At 43.1% G+C, this 16,486-nt stretch overlaps 1 protein-coding gene across 5 annotated transcripts in view; it reads right to left on the reverse strand.

The window, feature by feature from the left end:
* RALGAPA2 (Ral GTPase activating protein catalytic subunit alpha 2) overlaps nt 1–16,486 on the reverse strand; it is a 271,302-nt gene that overhangs the window by 117,330 nt on the left and 137,486 nt on the right. For all 5 annotated transcript variants that reach the window (XM_043882987.1, XM_043882990.1, XM_043882989.1 and 2 more), the window contains 3 exons: nt 8,374–8,502; nt 2,731–2,859; nt 1,632–1,690 (listed from right to left, as the gene is read on the reverse strand). In XM_043882987.1, coding sequence (XP_043738922.1) covers nt 1,632–1,690; nt 2,731–2,859; nt 8,374–8,502 — 317 coding nt within the window. The remainder of the gene's footprint in view (nt 1–1,631; nt 1,691–2,730; nt 2,860–8,373; nt 8,503–16,486) is intronic.

Genomic DNA, 16,486 nt, shown 5'->3' on the forward strand with positions numbered 1-16,486 from the left:
CTTACATGCAGAGTAGATCAATTGAAATGCCAGGCTGGATGAAGCACAAGCTGGAATCAAGATTGCTGGGAGAAATATCAATAACTTCAGATATGCAGATGACAATACCCTCATGGCAGAAAGCGAAGAAGAATAAAGAGCTTCTTGATGAAAGTCAAAGAGGAGAGTGAAAAAGTTGGCTTAAAGCTCAACATTCAGAAAATGAAGATCATAGCATCCAGTCCCATCACTTCATGGCAGATAGATGGGGAAACAATGGCAACAGTGAGGGACTTTATTTTGGGGGGCCCCAAAATCACTGCAGATGGTGACTCTAGCCATGAAATTAAAAGACGCTTGCTCCTTGGAAGACAAGCTATGACCGACCTAGACAGCATGTTAAAAAGCAGAGACACTACTTTGCCAACAAAGGTCTGTCTAGTCAAGACTATGGTTTTTCCAGTGGTCATGTACGGATGTGAGAGTTGGACTATAAAGAAAGCTGAGAGCCGAAGAATTGATGCTTTTGAACTGTGGTGTTGGAGAAGACTCTTGAGAGTCCCTTGGACTGCAAGGAGATCCAGCCAGTCAATCCTAAAGGAAATCAGTCCTGAATATTCATTGGAAAGACTGACGTTGAAGCTAAGGCTCCAATACTTTGGCCACCTGACGTGAAGAACTGACTCATTGGAAGAGACTCTGAGGCTGGGAAAGATTGAAGGCAGGAGGAGAAGGGGACAATAGAATATGAGATGGTTGGATGGCATTACCAACTCGATGGACATGAGTTTGAGTAAGCTCTGGGAGTTGGTGATGGACAGGGAAGCCTGGCGTGCTGTAGTCCATTGGGTTGCAAAGAGCAGGACACGACTGAGCAACTGAACTGAATTGAAGAAAGACTGACCATATTATTCACATTTCTATTCCACAGTTAGCTTGACAAAAATTTGCCTTTCTATACTAAAGGAAAAGAGGGAAAGATGGTATTGTCAAGACTTGCTGAAGGTTTGAATGTAGCAGGTAAAGGAGAAATCAAGGATTTTCCCAAGCTTCTGGGCAGATGATAGTGAGATGAAGCCTGAGACAGTGAGGCTGTGGTGAAGACAGCAGACTCAAGGCTTTAGTTATGGTTGTGTTCAGTTTAGATGTGTTGGGACATCCAAGTTGAAGTTCAAGCAGGCAGTTTCATATATAAACCTGAATATGTAAGGGGCGAGGAGGAGGAGCCAGGAAAATAAATTCAGCATCATCGGCAAGCAGATGGTGAATGATGTTGGTGAATGACGTTGCTGAATGTCTCCCGGGGTACAAAACCACTGCCGAGTAAGAATCACTACCCTATACATACATTGTTTTTATAAGCTTTGGTTTATCTTTCCGTTTTCTTCCATGTTAAAAATATCAGGGAATACACCCACATATTCACAATCTTGCTTTTTATTACACAGCAGGTGGCATAATCTTCTGTACTTTACACTTTTCACTTAATAATGGCACCTCTTAAAAAAAGTAATAAATGATTCCCCCCACATAATTCATACTGCACTTCTTAGTCTAAAAGTAAAGTGAAAAGACAGTATTTTTTAACACTGAGTGCACGTGACTGCATATCTTAAAATTCTGAACGCGTTCACCTTTCATGTAACATTTACCTTGCACACTCACTTGGTTCCTCTGTGGCATTCTTCAGTAAAATACTTATGAGGTAGTGCTAAAAACACAAAATGAAGGAAAATAAAAACCTTGCTTAGTAGTTGACTTCCCACATGTTCTGTCCGGGTTTTAAGGCAATCTGGGGCCACTGAAGGACTGAGAGGGCAGAGCCCCCAGACAGGGAACCCTGGGGAAGGACACAGGGGGCCTGGGGAAGCAGCATGGTGGTCTCAGAAGCCCACTAGACAAGAGTGTCTCTGTGTGCGCGACGAAAACCGAGCAGAGCAAATGATTCTTCCTGGGTTTCCCCGGGGGCTCAGTGGTGAAGATTCTGCCTGCAGTGCAAGAGATCCAGGTTCAATCCCTGGGTCGGGAAGATCCCCTGGAGGAGGACATGGCAACCCACTCTAGTATTCGCGCCTGGGGAATCCCATGGACAGAGGAGCCCGGCAGGCTGTAGTCCAAGGGGTTGCAAAACGTTGGACATGGCTAAAGTGACTGAGCATGCACACATGCATAGGGAAAAAAAATCTCAGTTTTCTTTTTACCTGGATTATATACTGTACACGAAATTACATATTATTCATGTATACTATAGATACACAAATTGATTAATTGATTTGAAAACCATCTTTGATTGCCCCAAAGTCATCTGAGGAAAAAATCAGCTTTCTTCTCCAAGGAATAATTTAGAACTTAAAATATTAGTAGTATTTAATCAGGCCAATAATGGGATTGAATATTTCAATTATTTCTTATAAATTCATTTGATGCACAAATGCAGCCTAATTAAACTAATAAAATTATTACAAAGAATGGTTCATTACAAAATTATGATCCACAGGGATGGTAAACAGATCTAAGGAAAAAACACCCACAGAATCTAACCATCAGTTATAACTGCAGCGCACTCTGCATCTAGCTCCTTTAATCCCACAAAACTAGTGTTCTAAAAAAAAACTACTGATACATCTAAACGACTGAGCAAAACTTTCAGGGATAAGCAGCACAGAGCTTAATAACGGAAGAGGGAACCACAGAACCACATAGCTCGAGTGAGAAGATGCTAACCTGAGATTCTGTCATGGCATCACATACCTTGACATCTTCTGCTCCCGTGGCGACTTCAGCAACTTCAGGCACTGGCTGCCGAAGGGGAATCTCGCGGTAGGTGTTCGGAAAGCAGACCAGAGACCCGAGAATGGTGAGGGCTTCCGAACGAGGTGCCTGCACACAGGAAAGGGGAATGAGATACACACTGGCCTTTTTGTTAGAAACGTTGGATAAGTGACAACATGTTTTACTTTTTCTTGACTTAGAGACACCTCTGCTGGGGCAATGGTCTCAGGGATGAAGTTACTATATGTTTACTGTTTTACTGCATGTTTTAAATACAAAGATTTTAAACGACTAACAGCAGAATGTTCAGATTTGCTAAAGTCGGTCAGGGAGCTCACCGCTTCTTGTTACACAACCTCCACAAGGCAAGACCCACCAGTCAACATCCAGGCCTGGTCTCACCTGACCCCTCATGGCAGGGGACATGGCCAACAGCTCCCATGCACCAGAGAGCCTTTCCATCACTCAGACACCTTAGTGGGTTGCAGAGGAGGCCTGACAGTCCCTGTGATCGGACCCTTCGCTTCTCAGGATCTGGACTCTGGGGTGCTGAGCCCAGTTCTCAGCCGTCTCCCTTCCTAGACCTACAGTCACTTCTCCAGGACATCTAGACCTGAGGCTTTAAATGCCTCCTCCACGTGGCTGACTCTCCACCACCACCTCTCTGTAGCCCAGAGTCTACATCTACTACTGTAGCTACTCTGTAGCTTCCTTCCTGAGTCCATATCTGTAGACTCGACGACGTGTCCGCCATCTCTGCTCGGGGTCCAGAAGGCACCTCACCCCAACAGGCTCGCCCTCGCCATGGGGTCCTGTGACTCTGCGTGATGCCACCTGCCTCCAGTACTGCCTTCTCCTCTGCAGCTCTTACTTTTCTCTGTTTTCATGTTAAGAAAATTTCTAAATGTAAAAGTGGAGAAAATGTGATATCCATGGACCCAATACCTAGACTCAAAATGTTACCACTCTTGCCTCATTCATTTCTTTTTCATTTCAATATTTAAAATTTGTTTAAAACTTTCTACTTTTGGGACTTCCCTAGCAGTCCAGTGGTTAAGAATCTGCCTTCCACATAGAAGGAACATACCTCAACATAATAAAAGCCAAAATTATGATAAATCCAAAGCAAACATCATCCTCAATGGTGAAAAACTGAAAGCATTTCCCCTAAAGTCAGGAACAAGACAAGGGTGCCTACTCTCCCCACCACTATTCAACATAGTTTTGGAATTTTTAGCCACAGCAATCAGAGAAGAAAAAGAAATAAAAGGAATCCAGATGGAAAAGAAGAAGTAAAACTCTCACTGTTTGCATATGACATGATCCTTTACATAGAAAACCCTGAAGACATCACCAGAAAATTACTAAAGCTAATCAATGAACATAGTAAAGTTACAGGATATAAAATTAATACACAGACATCCCTTGCATTCCTATACACTAACAATGAGAAAACAGAAAGAGAAATTAAGGAAACAATCCCATCCACCATTGCAATGACAAGAATAAAATACTTAGGAATAAATTTACCTAAAGAAACAAAAGACCTATATATAGAAAACTATAAAACACTGGTGAAAGAAATCAAAGATGACACAAATAGATGGGAAAATATACCATGTTCATGCATCAGAAGAATTCAATATAGTGAAAATGAGTATACTAGCCAAAGCAATCTATAGATTCAATGCAATCCCTATCAAGCTACCAACAGTATTTTTCATAGAACTAGAACAATGTATGGAAATACAAAAAACCTTGAATAGCCAAAATAATCTTGAGAAAGAAGAATGGAACTGGAGGAATCAATCTGCCTGACCTCAGACTATACTACAAAGCTACAGTCATCAAGACAGTATGGTACTGACACAAAGACACAAATATGGATCAATGGAAGAAAACAGAAAGCCCAGAGATAAATCCACACACCTATGGACACCTTATCTTTGACAAAGGAGGCAAAAATATACAATGGAGAAAAGACAATCTCTTTGACAAGTGGTGCTGGAAAAACTGGTCAACCACTTGTAAAAGAATGAGACTAGAACACTTTCTAACACCATACACAAAAATAAACTCAAAATGGATTAGAGATCTAAATGTAAGACCAGAAACTATAAAACTCCTAGAGGAAAACATAGGCAGAACACTCTCTGACATAAATCAGAGCAAGATCCTCTATGACCCACCTCCCAGAGTAATGGAAATAAAAGCAAAAATAAACAAATGGGACCTAATTAAATTTAAAAACTTTGGTACAATGAAGGAAACTATAAGCAAGGTGAAAAGAAAGCCTTCAGAATGGGAGAAAATAATAGCAAATGAAGCAACTGACAATTAACCTCAAAAATATACAAGCAGCTCATGCAGCTCAAAACCAGAAAAATAAACAACCCAATCAAAAAAATGGGCCAAAGAACTAAACAGACATTTCTCCAAAGAAGACACACAGATGGCTAACAAACACATGAAAAGATGCTCAACATCACTCATTATCAGAGAAATGCAAATCAAAACCACAATGAGGTACCATCTCACGCTGGTCAGAATGGATGCTATGAAAAAGTCTACAAACAATAAATGCTGGAGAGGGTGTGGAGAAAAGGGAACCCTCTTACAGCCACTATGGAGAACAGTGTGGAGATTCCTTAAAAGACTGGAAATAGAACTTCCATATGACCCAGCAATCCCACTGCTGGGCATACACACCAAGGAAACCAGAATTGAAAGAGACCTGTGTACCCCAGTGTTCATCACAGCACTGTTTACAATAGCTAGAGTATGGAAGCAACCTAGATGTCCATCAGCAGACAAAGGAATAAGAAAGTTGTGGTACATATACACAATGGAATATTACTCAGCTATTAAGAAGAACGCATTTGAGTCAGTTCTAATTAGGTGGATGAAACTGGAGCCTATTATGCATAGTGAAGTAAGTCAGAAAGAAAAAAACCAATACAGTATATCAACACATATATACGAAATTTAGAAAGATGGTAACGACGACCCTACATTCGGGACAGCAAAAGAGACACAGATGTAAAGAACAGACTTTTGGACTCTGTAGGAGAAGGCGAGGGTGGGATGATTTGAGAGAACAGCATTGAAACAAGTATATTACCATATGTGAAACAGATGACCAGTCCAAGTTCTATGCATGAAACAGGGCACTCAAAGCCAGTGCACTGGGACAACCCAGAGGGATGGGATAGGGAGGGGAGTTCGGGACCAGGGGATGCGTGTACACCCATGGCTGACTGATGTCAATGTAGGGCAAAAATCACCACAATACTGTAAAGTAATTAGCCTCCATTGAAATAAATTAATTAATTTAAAAAAAAAAAGAATCTGCCTTCCAAATCAGGGGGCGCAGGTTTGATCCCTGGTCAGGGAGCTAAGACCCCACGTGCCTTGTGGCCAAAAACACCAAAACAGAAGCAATATTGTAACAAATTCAATAAAAGCTTAAAAAATGGCCCATATTAAAAATTAAAAAAACAAACTTTAAAAAAGTTTCTACTTTCAATAAAGCAAATTCAAGACACTGTGTCATTCCACCTCTGTGCCCTCCAGGGGGAACAGGTGACTTGTGTTAACTCAAAAATTTTGACTGAGCAGCTGTGGCCCCATCCAAACACCTCTCACTGGTTCCCTTATGATTTTAAACCTCAAGTTTAAACTAAGATTGTGGTGGTGGTGGTTTAGCTGCTAAGTCATGTCCAACTCTTTGTTACCCCATGGGCTATAGCCTACCAGGCTCCTCTATCCATGAGATTTTCCAGGCAAGAATACTGGTGTGGGGTGCCATTTCCTTCTTCAGGGCACCTTCCCAAGCCAGGGATCGAACCTGTGTCTCCTGAATTGCAGGAGGTTTCTTGCATTGCATGTGGATTCTTTACCGACAGAGTCATCATCTTACCTAAGTGTTATTAATAAGCTGCAGTGATTCAAAGCAATTTGAAGAGGTACTGTCTCTTTATGCAGTGTAACTCTTACAGTCAAATTCTCATATTTTCTCTCTTTCTCTTTAAAAAATGTTTTGGAAGGCTACTTTAATAACTCATCTAGCCAAAAGATAAATTTTCACTGAGAATGACCACCATGCATGAAATTATCACTAGAAAGGGCACCTGTATTTTCACAGGAATCTCTCAGAGCAAGTAAGTAAAATTTCAATAATGTATGATTTTCCTCCCTCTATGCTCTTTTTCCAATGCTTTTTTTCCCCAAAAGTTTTTCAATTTTTTTTCAAAGATTTTGCAATGCTGATTTGAATGATTAAAAGTAAATTAGGAGATTATTCGTGAATGATTATCCTATAATCTTTTTCAGAAGTAAGTATGAAAAGTTGTCATAATCTTTACCAAAAAAAGTTAAATTCAACAATTTCCTTACATCTTTCCACTCATCCTTCCTTTTCACTCTCATCTCTCTTCCCTCCCCTTTGCTTTTTAATTTATCCCTATAAGAAAAATTGCATGAAAGTGCCAGCATGAAATACCAGTGATACAAAGTATTAAGAAACAATTTAATTTAAAATCCAGGGCTGGAGTTTGAATTTGCCCTGAGAAAAAGAAATAAGGAGAATGAAAAGTAACAATGTGTCAAAAAAAACTTAGGTAGCTAAATACTCACATTGATTTTAACAGTTCATGACAAACATTAAAACTAATTTATTTACACCATTTGAATTGAAGCCGTGTCCAACTCTGCAACCCCATGGACTGTAATCTAGAGGGCTCCTCTATCCATTGGATTTTCCAGGCAAGGGTACTGGAGCAGGTTGTCATTTCCTTCTCCAGGGGATCTTCCTGATCTAGGGATCGAACTCAGGTCTCCCACATTGCAGGCAGACACTTTACCATCTGAGCCACCAGGAAAGCCATTTGAAGAGGGGAAAAATGGGTCTGGACAGGTAACAGCCATACAGAACACAGATGTGTACAGAGTACAGATGTGAAAGCCTTTCAACTAAAACAGATAATAGTGTTCACTCAAAGGCATTAATACCTTGCCCTAAAAATAACAGTATTAGGAGGTAAACATTGAGGTTATAAATAAATTCTTTTTGTAGCCCTTAATGCTCATTTAGTCCACTAGCTTCTAATTTTTTAGTATAAGAATTCTGCCCGAGTTTTAAGCCATATGAATAAAAAGATACATATCAATTTTTCGGTTCAAGATTTTAAAGTTCTAAGTTTATATTTTAAGAAAATATTTTCTATTAGACTTACAATAAGACTTAATAACAGAAAAAAGCTTCATTGAGAATGTACACTTAAGATTCTCCTTTAACCACAGACATCCATGTCTGTGCCACCATTTACTGAAAAATGCTAATGAGATTCTAGAAGGCGAATCCTGCTTCTCACCGTGCAAATGTGCTGAGATATTAGTGAGGATATGATTTCTCACACTCTGGCCTTTTGATGAAACGCCTTTCCACCACCAGCGTGTCATCTTATCCTACAATTTCACACATCAGCTGCCAGGGCATCTACCCGAGAGCCCGGTTTCACGTTGCACTAATGAGTCAACACCTGTTAGGAGTGGAGAAATCTGAACCTTGTTAGCCACTGGGAAGCCTCCTGGGAGCCGGGTGTTGAGCATTGTCACACTCACCGCCAGCGTGTCTGCACTGAGGACCCTGCCAGCAGCCATGATGAAGTCCCCCACCAGCATGGAGAAGCCAGGCAAACCCAGGGAGAAGAAGCGGGGCGGGCAGTGCCTTATGATGGTGTTTAGGATATCCTAGAAGGGAAGAGAAGAAAACACCACTGTAACTTTCAAGACCACAATTCCAAAGTCATCAGTTCATCTGCACATATGACTGGGCTGTTTCAGTTGTGTCTGACCCTTTACAACACTATGGACTGTAGCCCGCCAGGCTCCTCTGTCCATGGCATTTTTCCAGCAAGAACACTGGAGTGGGTTGCCTTGCCCTCCTCCAGGGGATCTCCCTGACCCAGGGATCGAATCCGTGTCTCCTGTGACTTCTGCATTGCAGGTGGAGTCTTTATGGCTGAGCCACCAGGGAAGCCTGATACATAAGGCTACTGTGTGATTATCTAAGAGAACACAGACTCATGGAACTTTTTCAGTGAAAAAGATTCTAAGAGAGGAGTTAGTCCAGGGCTACTGTATTCATTTTACAGGTAAGAGAATGGAGATGCTAAACCGTTCATAGGGTGACTTGTCTAAGATCTAAATCATGGCATTGGGACCAGATGCTTTTGCCTTTTTCATGCAGAGGCGAGCTCCCTGGACGAGCTACAGCAGTGTCTGTGTGTGTTGTGTGTTAGTTTCTCAGTCGTGTCTGACTCTATGCAATCCCATGGACTGTAGCCGACCAGTCCTCTCTGTCCACAGGATTCACCAGGCAAGAATACTAGAGTGGATTGCCATGTCCTCCTCCAGGGGTTCTTCCTGACCCAGGGATTGAACCCGGGTCTCCTGCATTGCAGGTGGACTCGTTACCATCTGAGGAGTGTGGAAGTAGATAAATACATGAAACCTGCAAGCAGCTGTCAATTCTCAACTTCTTCAGTTCATGAAAGTCAAAGCACACTGTCCTATGACAAACTCCTCAAGTTGGCAGAGATGGAAACTTCACTCCTTGGGTGACTGCAAGAGTGAAACAGTGGGAGTGGAGGGGCTATGGGGTCCCGCTGGGATGGATCACATGGTGGGCAATGCTCTGGGTAGAAGTGGATGGTGAGGCAGCTGTGCCCGGTACAGCAAGTAGACGATCTCCCCCAGACACCAGGCCTCTCACTGGTGGGTGGCCAGCTGGCCCCTGCCCGCCAGCTCTGTTCTGAGACTGACACCCCATTCCAGCCCATGGCAGACCGCCGCTCCCCTCCTGGACGGCATTCTGGCCATCCATGGCTGGGCCACATCTCTGAAGCCATCTGTGTGAGTGAGTGTGTGCAAAGAGGATTAGTAAGAAAATCACAACTGTTTTCATGCTGTTCTAGGCCAAGTGCATTCATCAAATGTACTGAAGTGCTACAGGTATGTGATTTGCAGTGACATAACCTAGAATTAGTTCCCAAAAGTAGGAGTAAGAAGAAAAACACACCAAGAAACGTCCCCCAAACCATCCTCAAATTTCAGGGTGGCTATTTGAAAATCCTTAAGATAATCCCGATTTAACTTGATTAAATTAGAGTAAAGGAGCAGCAATGTGCTACATCCTAACAGGTTAAGTCCTTTATAATAAAAATAACCTCAGTGAAAAACTTGTAATGGTAAAAGAAAATTTTCCTGTGTTCACAAAACATTTTTCTATGGTTTCTTCCTTACACAGTCAGCTCACTCAGTGTCTACAAATCATTATGTTTATGTCCTTTAAAAATGACTGTGCAGTGCCTACTCTATTAAAACTCTTATATGGAAAATTACTTCACAACTACTAATGCAAGGTTTTAGCATTTCAGCAGACGTTTTCCTATACTGAAAAACAAAGAGATCAAACAGATAAATAAGCAGATAAAATGGAGGAAGGAAGGAGGAAAGGAAAGAAAAACCCGAACCACGCTTCTCCCGGGTTAATGTTTAAACCTGCTGTAATCACGTCCTTTGATACGTTTCAGTGTCCACATCAGCCAAGGCAAACATTCTAGGAGCTGAGCAGATGGACACTGCAGTTTAGAAAGTGTGTGGTCAACTCTCGCTCCAGGAGCGGAACAAAAGATCCACCTTTTTCATAATGAAGCCTCTGATTAATGCCCTGGGCTCCTCACCACACACCTGTAATTACTCACAGAGGTACACTCTGCACTGGGCCTCGTCGAGGGGTATCAGGCATCAACGTCTCGGGCAGCAGATGGAAGCACTCTTCTGTTGACATCTGCTGCCACGAAAGGATTCGTGCAAACCTGGCTTGCAAGGTAGCAGAATGCCATGCATGGGAAGATTAATAATGCAAACAACCATGATGTTAACTTGGTTAGGTTTGCCTTCATTCCATCTGTTGAGAGGAGGAACTCAGCCTTGATCTCTGTGGATTTTTAACATCTTTAGCACATACTTAAATCACAGATTTTTTTTTTTAAAACCACTGGAATTGAGAGGTTTAATTTTTAAAAAAGGGTTTTCTCGGATGAGTTTATGGGAATTAGGAACAAAATCCTTTAACAAGCTAAAGCCAGAATTTATACATGAAATCCATTTTCACTTCACAAGTTTCAGGCGTGTCAGGGCAACGAGCTGCAAATGGGGCATTCCAAAAACTAAGTTGCCACCAGTGCTGAAGACGGCAGAGATGCGGGCAGCAAGATCAAGTCCCAGGCTCCCCACCCCCTGGACTGCAGCCAGGCTCTTCAACGGAACCTGTTTCTATGGGCGAGAAGACTGGAAAGAGAGGGCAAGATGACAGATGGCTGGCCTGGCCTGCCCGCCACCCATGGAAGGCGGCCCCCAGGAGAAGCGGAGCCGCCAGATACAGCAGTGCTGGGCCGGGGTTAACGTGGGGGTTAAAGGGGGGGACTGTGCGGCCAGTTGGCCAAGTTAGGGCCATATGCTGGCTTATTCCGCTTACCCACACTGAAATGGAACAGCCTGAAGACTACATCTTAGTGACGACATTCTGCAATCAGGAATAACTCAGATGCTAGAAGGACAGCAGCTGCACCTTCCCAGAAAGAGTGGGGTCTACCCAGTGCTTTGGCCATCTCCGGGAGGAGCCCTCTCTCGCCTTCCTCTCCACACACCCCGAGCACAGTGATGGCTGCAGTCTTTGCAAAGATGGAAATCCTGAGACTGAAACTTTCCAGTCAGTCAGCAGGCCTTCGCAGAGACCAGATAGGACAGTGCTTCTCAAACACCAATTATACACATACAACCCTCATGTTTTTTTTGTCATATTCAAGTCCAAAGAGAACACTATGTCGTTTTTAAAAAAGGAACTCACTTTTTTTTTCCATGTAAATAAGAATGTTCTGGAAAGCCAGTATTCTGTGCCATGCATGTGTGTGAGTGCTCAGTGCTCAGTTCTGTCTGACTCTTTAAGACCCCACGGAGCCCACCCACCTCCTCTGTCCATGGGATTTCCCAGGCCAAAATAGTGCAGTGGGTTGCCATTTCCTACTCCAAGGTATCTACCTGACCCAGGAATCAAACCTGTGTCTCCTGCGACTCCTGCATTGGCAGGCAGATTCTTGACCACTGCGCCACCCATGGGAAGCCCCAGCCTATGTCATAAATAGGAAATAACCCTTAAATCAGTACAATTATAGTGAACCAAGGATACTGAATTTTTGCCAAAGGTTTCAGTCGGATGCAGACTCTCCCTGTTAAAAGCGTGGTTTGCATCCTGGGCGGAGAGAGAATTCTGTCCCTGATCCAGCTCCTGACCCAACTCCTGACTGGGAGTTTCAGAGCTGGCAGAGCCAGGGCAACGGCTCCCAGGGTGCGACTCAGGGCTATTCCGTGCCTCCTCCTTTGTGGGGTATACGGCCCTGTTCTGCAGTCAGACTCTGGCAGCGTAGAAAGAGTCCCAGGTCTGGGGTCAAGGTACCCTGCACAGGGTCGTGGACAGATCACACTGTGCTGAGAACTTCTGGTTTCTCTTCCAAGCAGGGGCTGATTCCCCTGGACTTAAATGTGTCAGGAAAGATGTGAACACATGCCTTTGTAAGTTGGAAAGGGTCACACAGAAGTGGAATAAAAACATAAGGGAAGGACCATGAAGGATTTTTTATTTTCTGTAATTTACTCTGTAGAATTCAGTGAACTAGTATTTTGCTGATGCTCAGAAAGAGCTTTTTAAAACATTTCAAAGGTGGCTCCCAAAGCCTCTTAGATTACATTCTCCCAGAAGTTTAAAAAAAAAATACAAATTAATGCTCTTAAATAATATCCTTAGCAAAGTGTTACAGCAACCAGCCAAAGTGTATATAATTCACAGGGCAAATGATGCAATAAAAATGGGAAAAGCTCTTTTTTAGATTTGCTAGAGCCCACTCTTCTAAGGAGTTCTAGAGTTTCCCCCAATCAAGTGAGTCTGATAGCAAAAATTAGTTTCTTTTCCACATTTTTAAACGGACTGAAAATAATAAGCAAAACAACAAGCTGAATCAAAAATGGACTCTAAAATAGGAATGAAGTTTATTCTTGAAAACTGACCAGCATGAAACTCTTTCACATGCTTTTGTTCAAAGGAAAGCAAATTCAATCTGCAAAAAGCTGTAGGAGGAGGAACGGACCTTCAAACTAGTATTTTCCTCTCGTTTTTGGTTAAAAGTCCACACACAAGCTACACTGAGTATGAAAACTAGATTGTAAGATGATGATTATGGATGTACAGCTTATCCACAGATTCAGGTTTATGGGAAAGGAACTGCTAGGAGCATCTGTCTCTTATCGCTGATCTTACAAAAAATCAGGTAATTCAAACAGAGGCGTGTTGCTTCCTCCCCTCCAAAGCACAGTTCTATAAACACGAACCGCATTCAGCCTAGTAAATGAATCGCTTTAATTGAATGCTATGTACACAGCAACTGGAAAAACCATAAGTGATAAGAAAAACATATGGTGATAGCACCAGAAATTGGTTTATTCATTTTACATAGTGCTGTTTCTTTAGTTCTCTTATAATTGACCTTTAGAACGATAAATGTGTAAAATAATTTTGTTTATTATGGCTCCAAACCTTCCAACAATTACACAAAATGAAAATTTAAAAGGAAGGATTCATTCTGGAAGCATTTCCATTGTTTACATAATTGCACAGCTATAATTTAGTGCTCGTGTTGTTATGGAAAATAAAAAAGGGCCATTACAGGCCATTTCAATTCAAAATATTACACAGTGGTGTCAAAAAATGGGGGAAAAACGTTCACTATAAAGCAGTTTAAAATGGATTAACCCTGTAAACAGAAACATTTCAATATAGCATTCGATGAAATACAAGTGTTCAAGAAGCAGCCATCCTTCACATGGAATTAGAAATGTTGCAACTGTACTTTCACACCAATTACATATATATTATTCACTTAATATTTGCTCACGGCCCAGCAGATGATGGTGGTAACACAATAGCCGGCCATCTGTCTCCCTGCTTCCTCGGCGGCCTCGCGCCCGCTCCTCGGAGCAAACAGATCCGGTTATTCCCCCGAAAGTCACTCAGACCTTCCAGGAGGCCAAACGGAATTGTTCAGAAATAGAATCCATATATGCGAAGTCACTGGAGTCCTCCTTTCACATCTGAGGGAAAATGCTAAACCACTGAATGATTTCCTCACTAGTTTTCAGAAGACACCTTTTCTCTACAATAGTCTATGGGAAGTTCTTCTGTTTGGGAGGATGTGGACTGTTGGGATCCGGTTATCCCATTAATCTGGTTAACAGATCCCGTTCATGGAATTACTAATTAGCAGAAGAAGTGAATGCAGAGGGTTACTTGGAACACTACCCCTGGACATAATCTAACCTTTCTTTAACAATTAAAGAGGCAGGCACAATCCTGAAGTGCCTCGACAACAAATTTCTAAGTATCAGTGATCGCTTTATTGGCGAGGCTTGATATGCTGAGTGACAGAAAAGTCTTGGCTTCCGGAAGGACAGATCTGAAGAGCCCCCCCCAAAGTTCAATCCCAAGGTCCCCTCACTACTGCTGAGGAGTCTCTACTCCTCTAGCTTACCTGCCCTCTTCTACACACCACAAACTGTGACCTGGCCCCGCCAGGCTCTACAGCAGTTCAGGAAGGGCTTTTGCTGATAAAAAGGCTTTATGACTATGGCCTGTAAGTCGATTTATGTTGATGTATGGCAAAAACCATCACAATATTGTAAAGTAATTATTCTCCAATCAAAATAAATTCATTAATCAAAAAAAAAAAAAAAAAGGAAAGAAAAGCATAACAGGAACTTCTGGTGGCCCGGTGGCTAAGACTGAGTTCCCAATGCAGGGGTCCGGTCCCTGGTAGGGGAACTAGATCCCACATGCCTCAACTAAGACCTAGCGCAGTCAAATAAATGAATAAAAATACATATTAAGAAAAAGAAAGTTATTAACAGATCATGTCATAAGCACTGCCCTTACAGAAAGTCACTGGAAATAAACACAGAGGACAAAGCTTAAAAATTACTTTCAGGATCTGGGCCAAGGAATACGCAGTACAAGCAATTCGTTCTCTGCTCAAAAGGCCAAGTGTGGTGTAATCTGTTTGGCGGAAAGGCAGAGATTTTTATGCGTGCTGGACAAATGTGACTTCTCCGGGTGTAACTATGTTACCAAGGCCAGGAGAAATATGACAGGACAGAATAATTGGGTTCTGCCTTCTGCCGCTGGAGAAACAAAATCACCTCCTACTTCTCACCCTGAAAAGTGCTTCGGAGAAGACACAGCAAAGGAGAGAGTCACAAACACAAAACAAACTTCTAAGGGTCACAGCATTGCTGCTTGAACCACATGCGTAGGACCTGGGACAGAATTAGAAGGCAGATGGCAGAGAAAGCCACTGCAAACCACAAGCCCTACAGGAGAGCCTCGGATTTTTTTTTTTTTTTTAATGATTGCTTAACAATGAATCCCTCATCTGAGAAGAAAAACTCAGCTCGCCTTTAAACTGATGAAGATGGGCTGATTGCTCCAGGAAAAGGGAGACTGATTGGTTAACTGATTTTAAGAAACACTATATGAATTCTGATACTGGAGCTGACAACGTCACCAGCCTGCTTACCTGCCTCTTTTTCTTTTTGTTGTCTATAAAAGCTTTGGATGTAATTTACCTAGAATAAAAATTCATGCTTTAGAGAGTTACAACTCAGTGGTTTTTAGTATATTCATGGAGTCGTGCACTGTCACCACTAACTTGGGAGGCTGAAGAAGGGAGGCTGCAAACCCACCGAAAGTCCTGGCACATTTATGATTCCAGAAGATGAGGGACGCTGCTGAGAGTCACAGAGAGAAGGGACTTGCCAGCTGCCCCCACCCCCGCCCCCCGGCCCTGGAGATGCCTCAGTCTGCCTCTGTAAGGACCATCTTAGCTGTGACCCTGATAAGCCTCAAATCCACAACATGACAGTTTGCACAACAGGCTGGCCTAATGAGGGTGATGCAGGTGCTTCTGAGCGGTGATTAACCCCTCGCGAGGAGACTTTAGCAAGGGAGGGCTTCAAGGAGCTGCTGCTGGTAAATGACGAGGTGGGGGGTTGGGGGGAGGGGAGCACAGAGGCTGTGTCAGGCTTCCCTGGTGGCTCAGATGGTAAAGAATCTGCTTGCAATGCGGCAGACCTGGGTTCGATCCCTGGGTCAGGAAGCTCCCCTGGAGGAGGGCATGACAACCCACTCCAGTATTCTTGCCTGGAGGGTTCCATGGACAGAGAAGCCTGGTGGGCTAGAGTCTATGCAGTTGCAAAGAGTCGGACATGACTAAGGCGACTTTCACTTTCACTTGGAGGCTACACCAGACTCGCGTGTGCAGACTGAGCGTTCAGCTCACTGGTCACGGACACCTCGTTCTGGAAGAGGACTGCCCCGGATAGTCAGATCTGTGCACAAAGGCGTCTGTGCATCCCTAGAATAGACCAGGGCCTGGGGGGGCGGGGGGGGGGGGTCGGAGGATGCTTAACTTTGCTTTCTCTGCGGCTACCACCTGCTCGTTGCAGAAGAGGCCAAACAGTCAAGTCTCTCCACGCTCTCCTCCACCCTGTCCCTAATAGCTTTGACGGTATTCTGCAGCAGAAGCAGGGGTCACAGCCTCACTGAGCACAGGCTGGTCAGAAACAC

The sequence above is a fragment of the Cervus elaphus genome, chromosome 23 (assembly GCF_910594005.1).
Source record: "Cervus elaphus chromosome 23, mCerEla1.1, whole genome shotgun sequence".
NCBI classification, from domain to species: domain Eukaryota; kingdom Metazoa; phylum Chordata; class Mammalia; order Artiodactyla; family Cervidae; genus Cervus; species Cervus elaphus.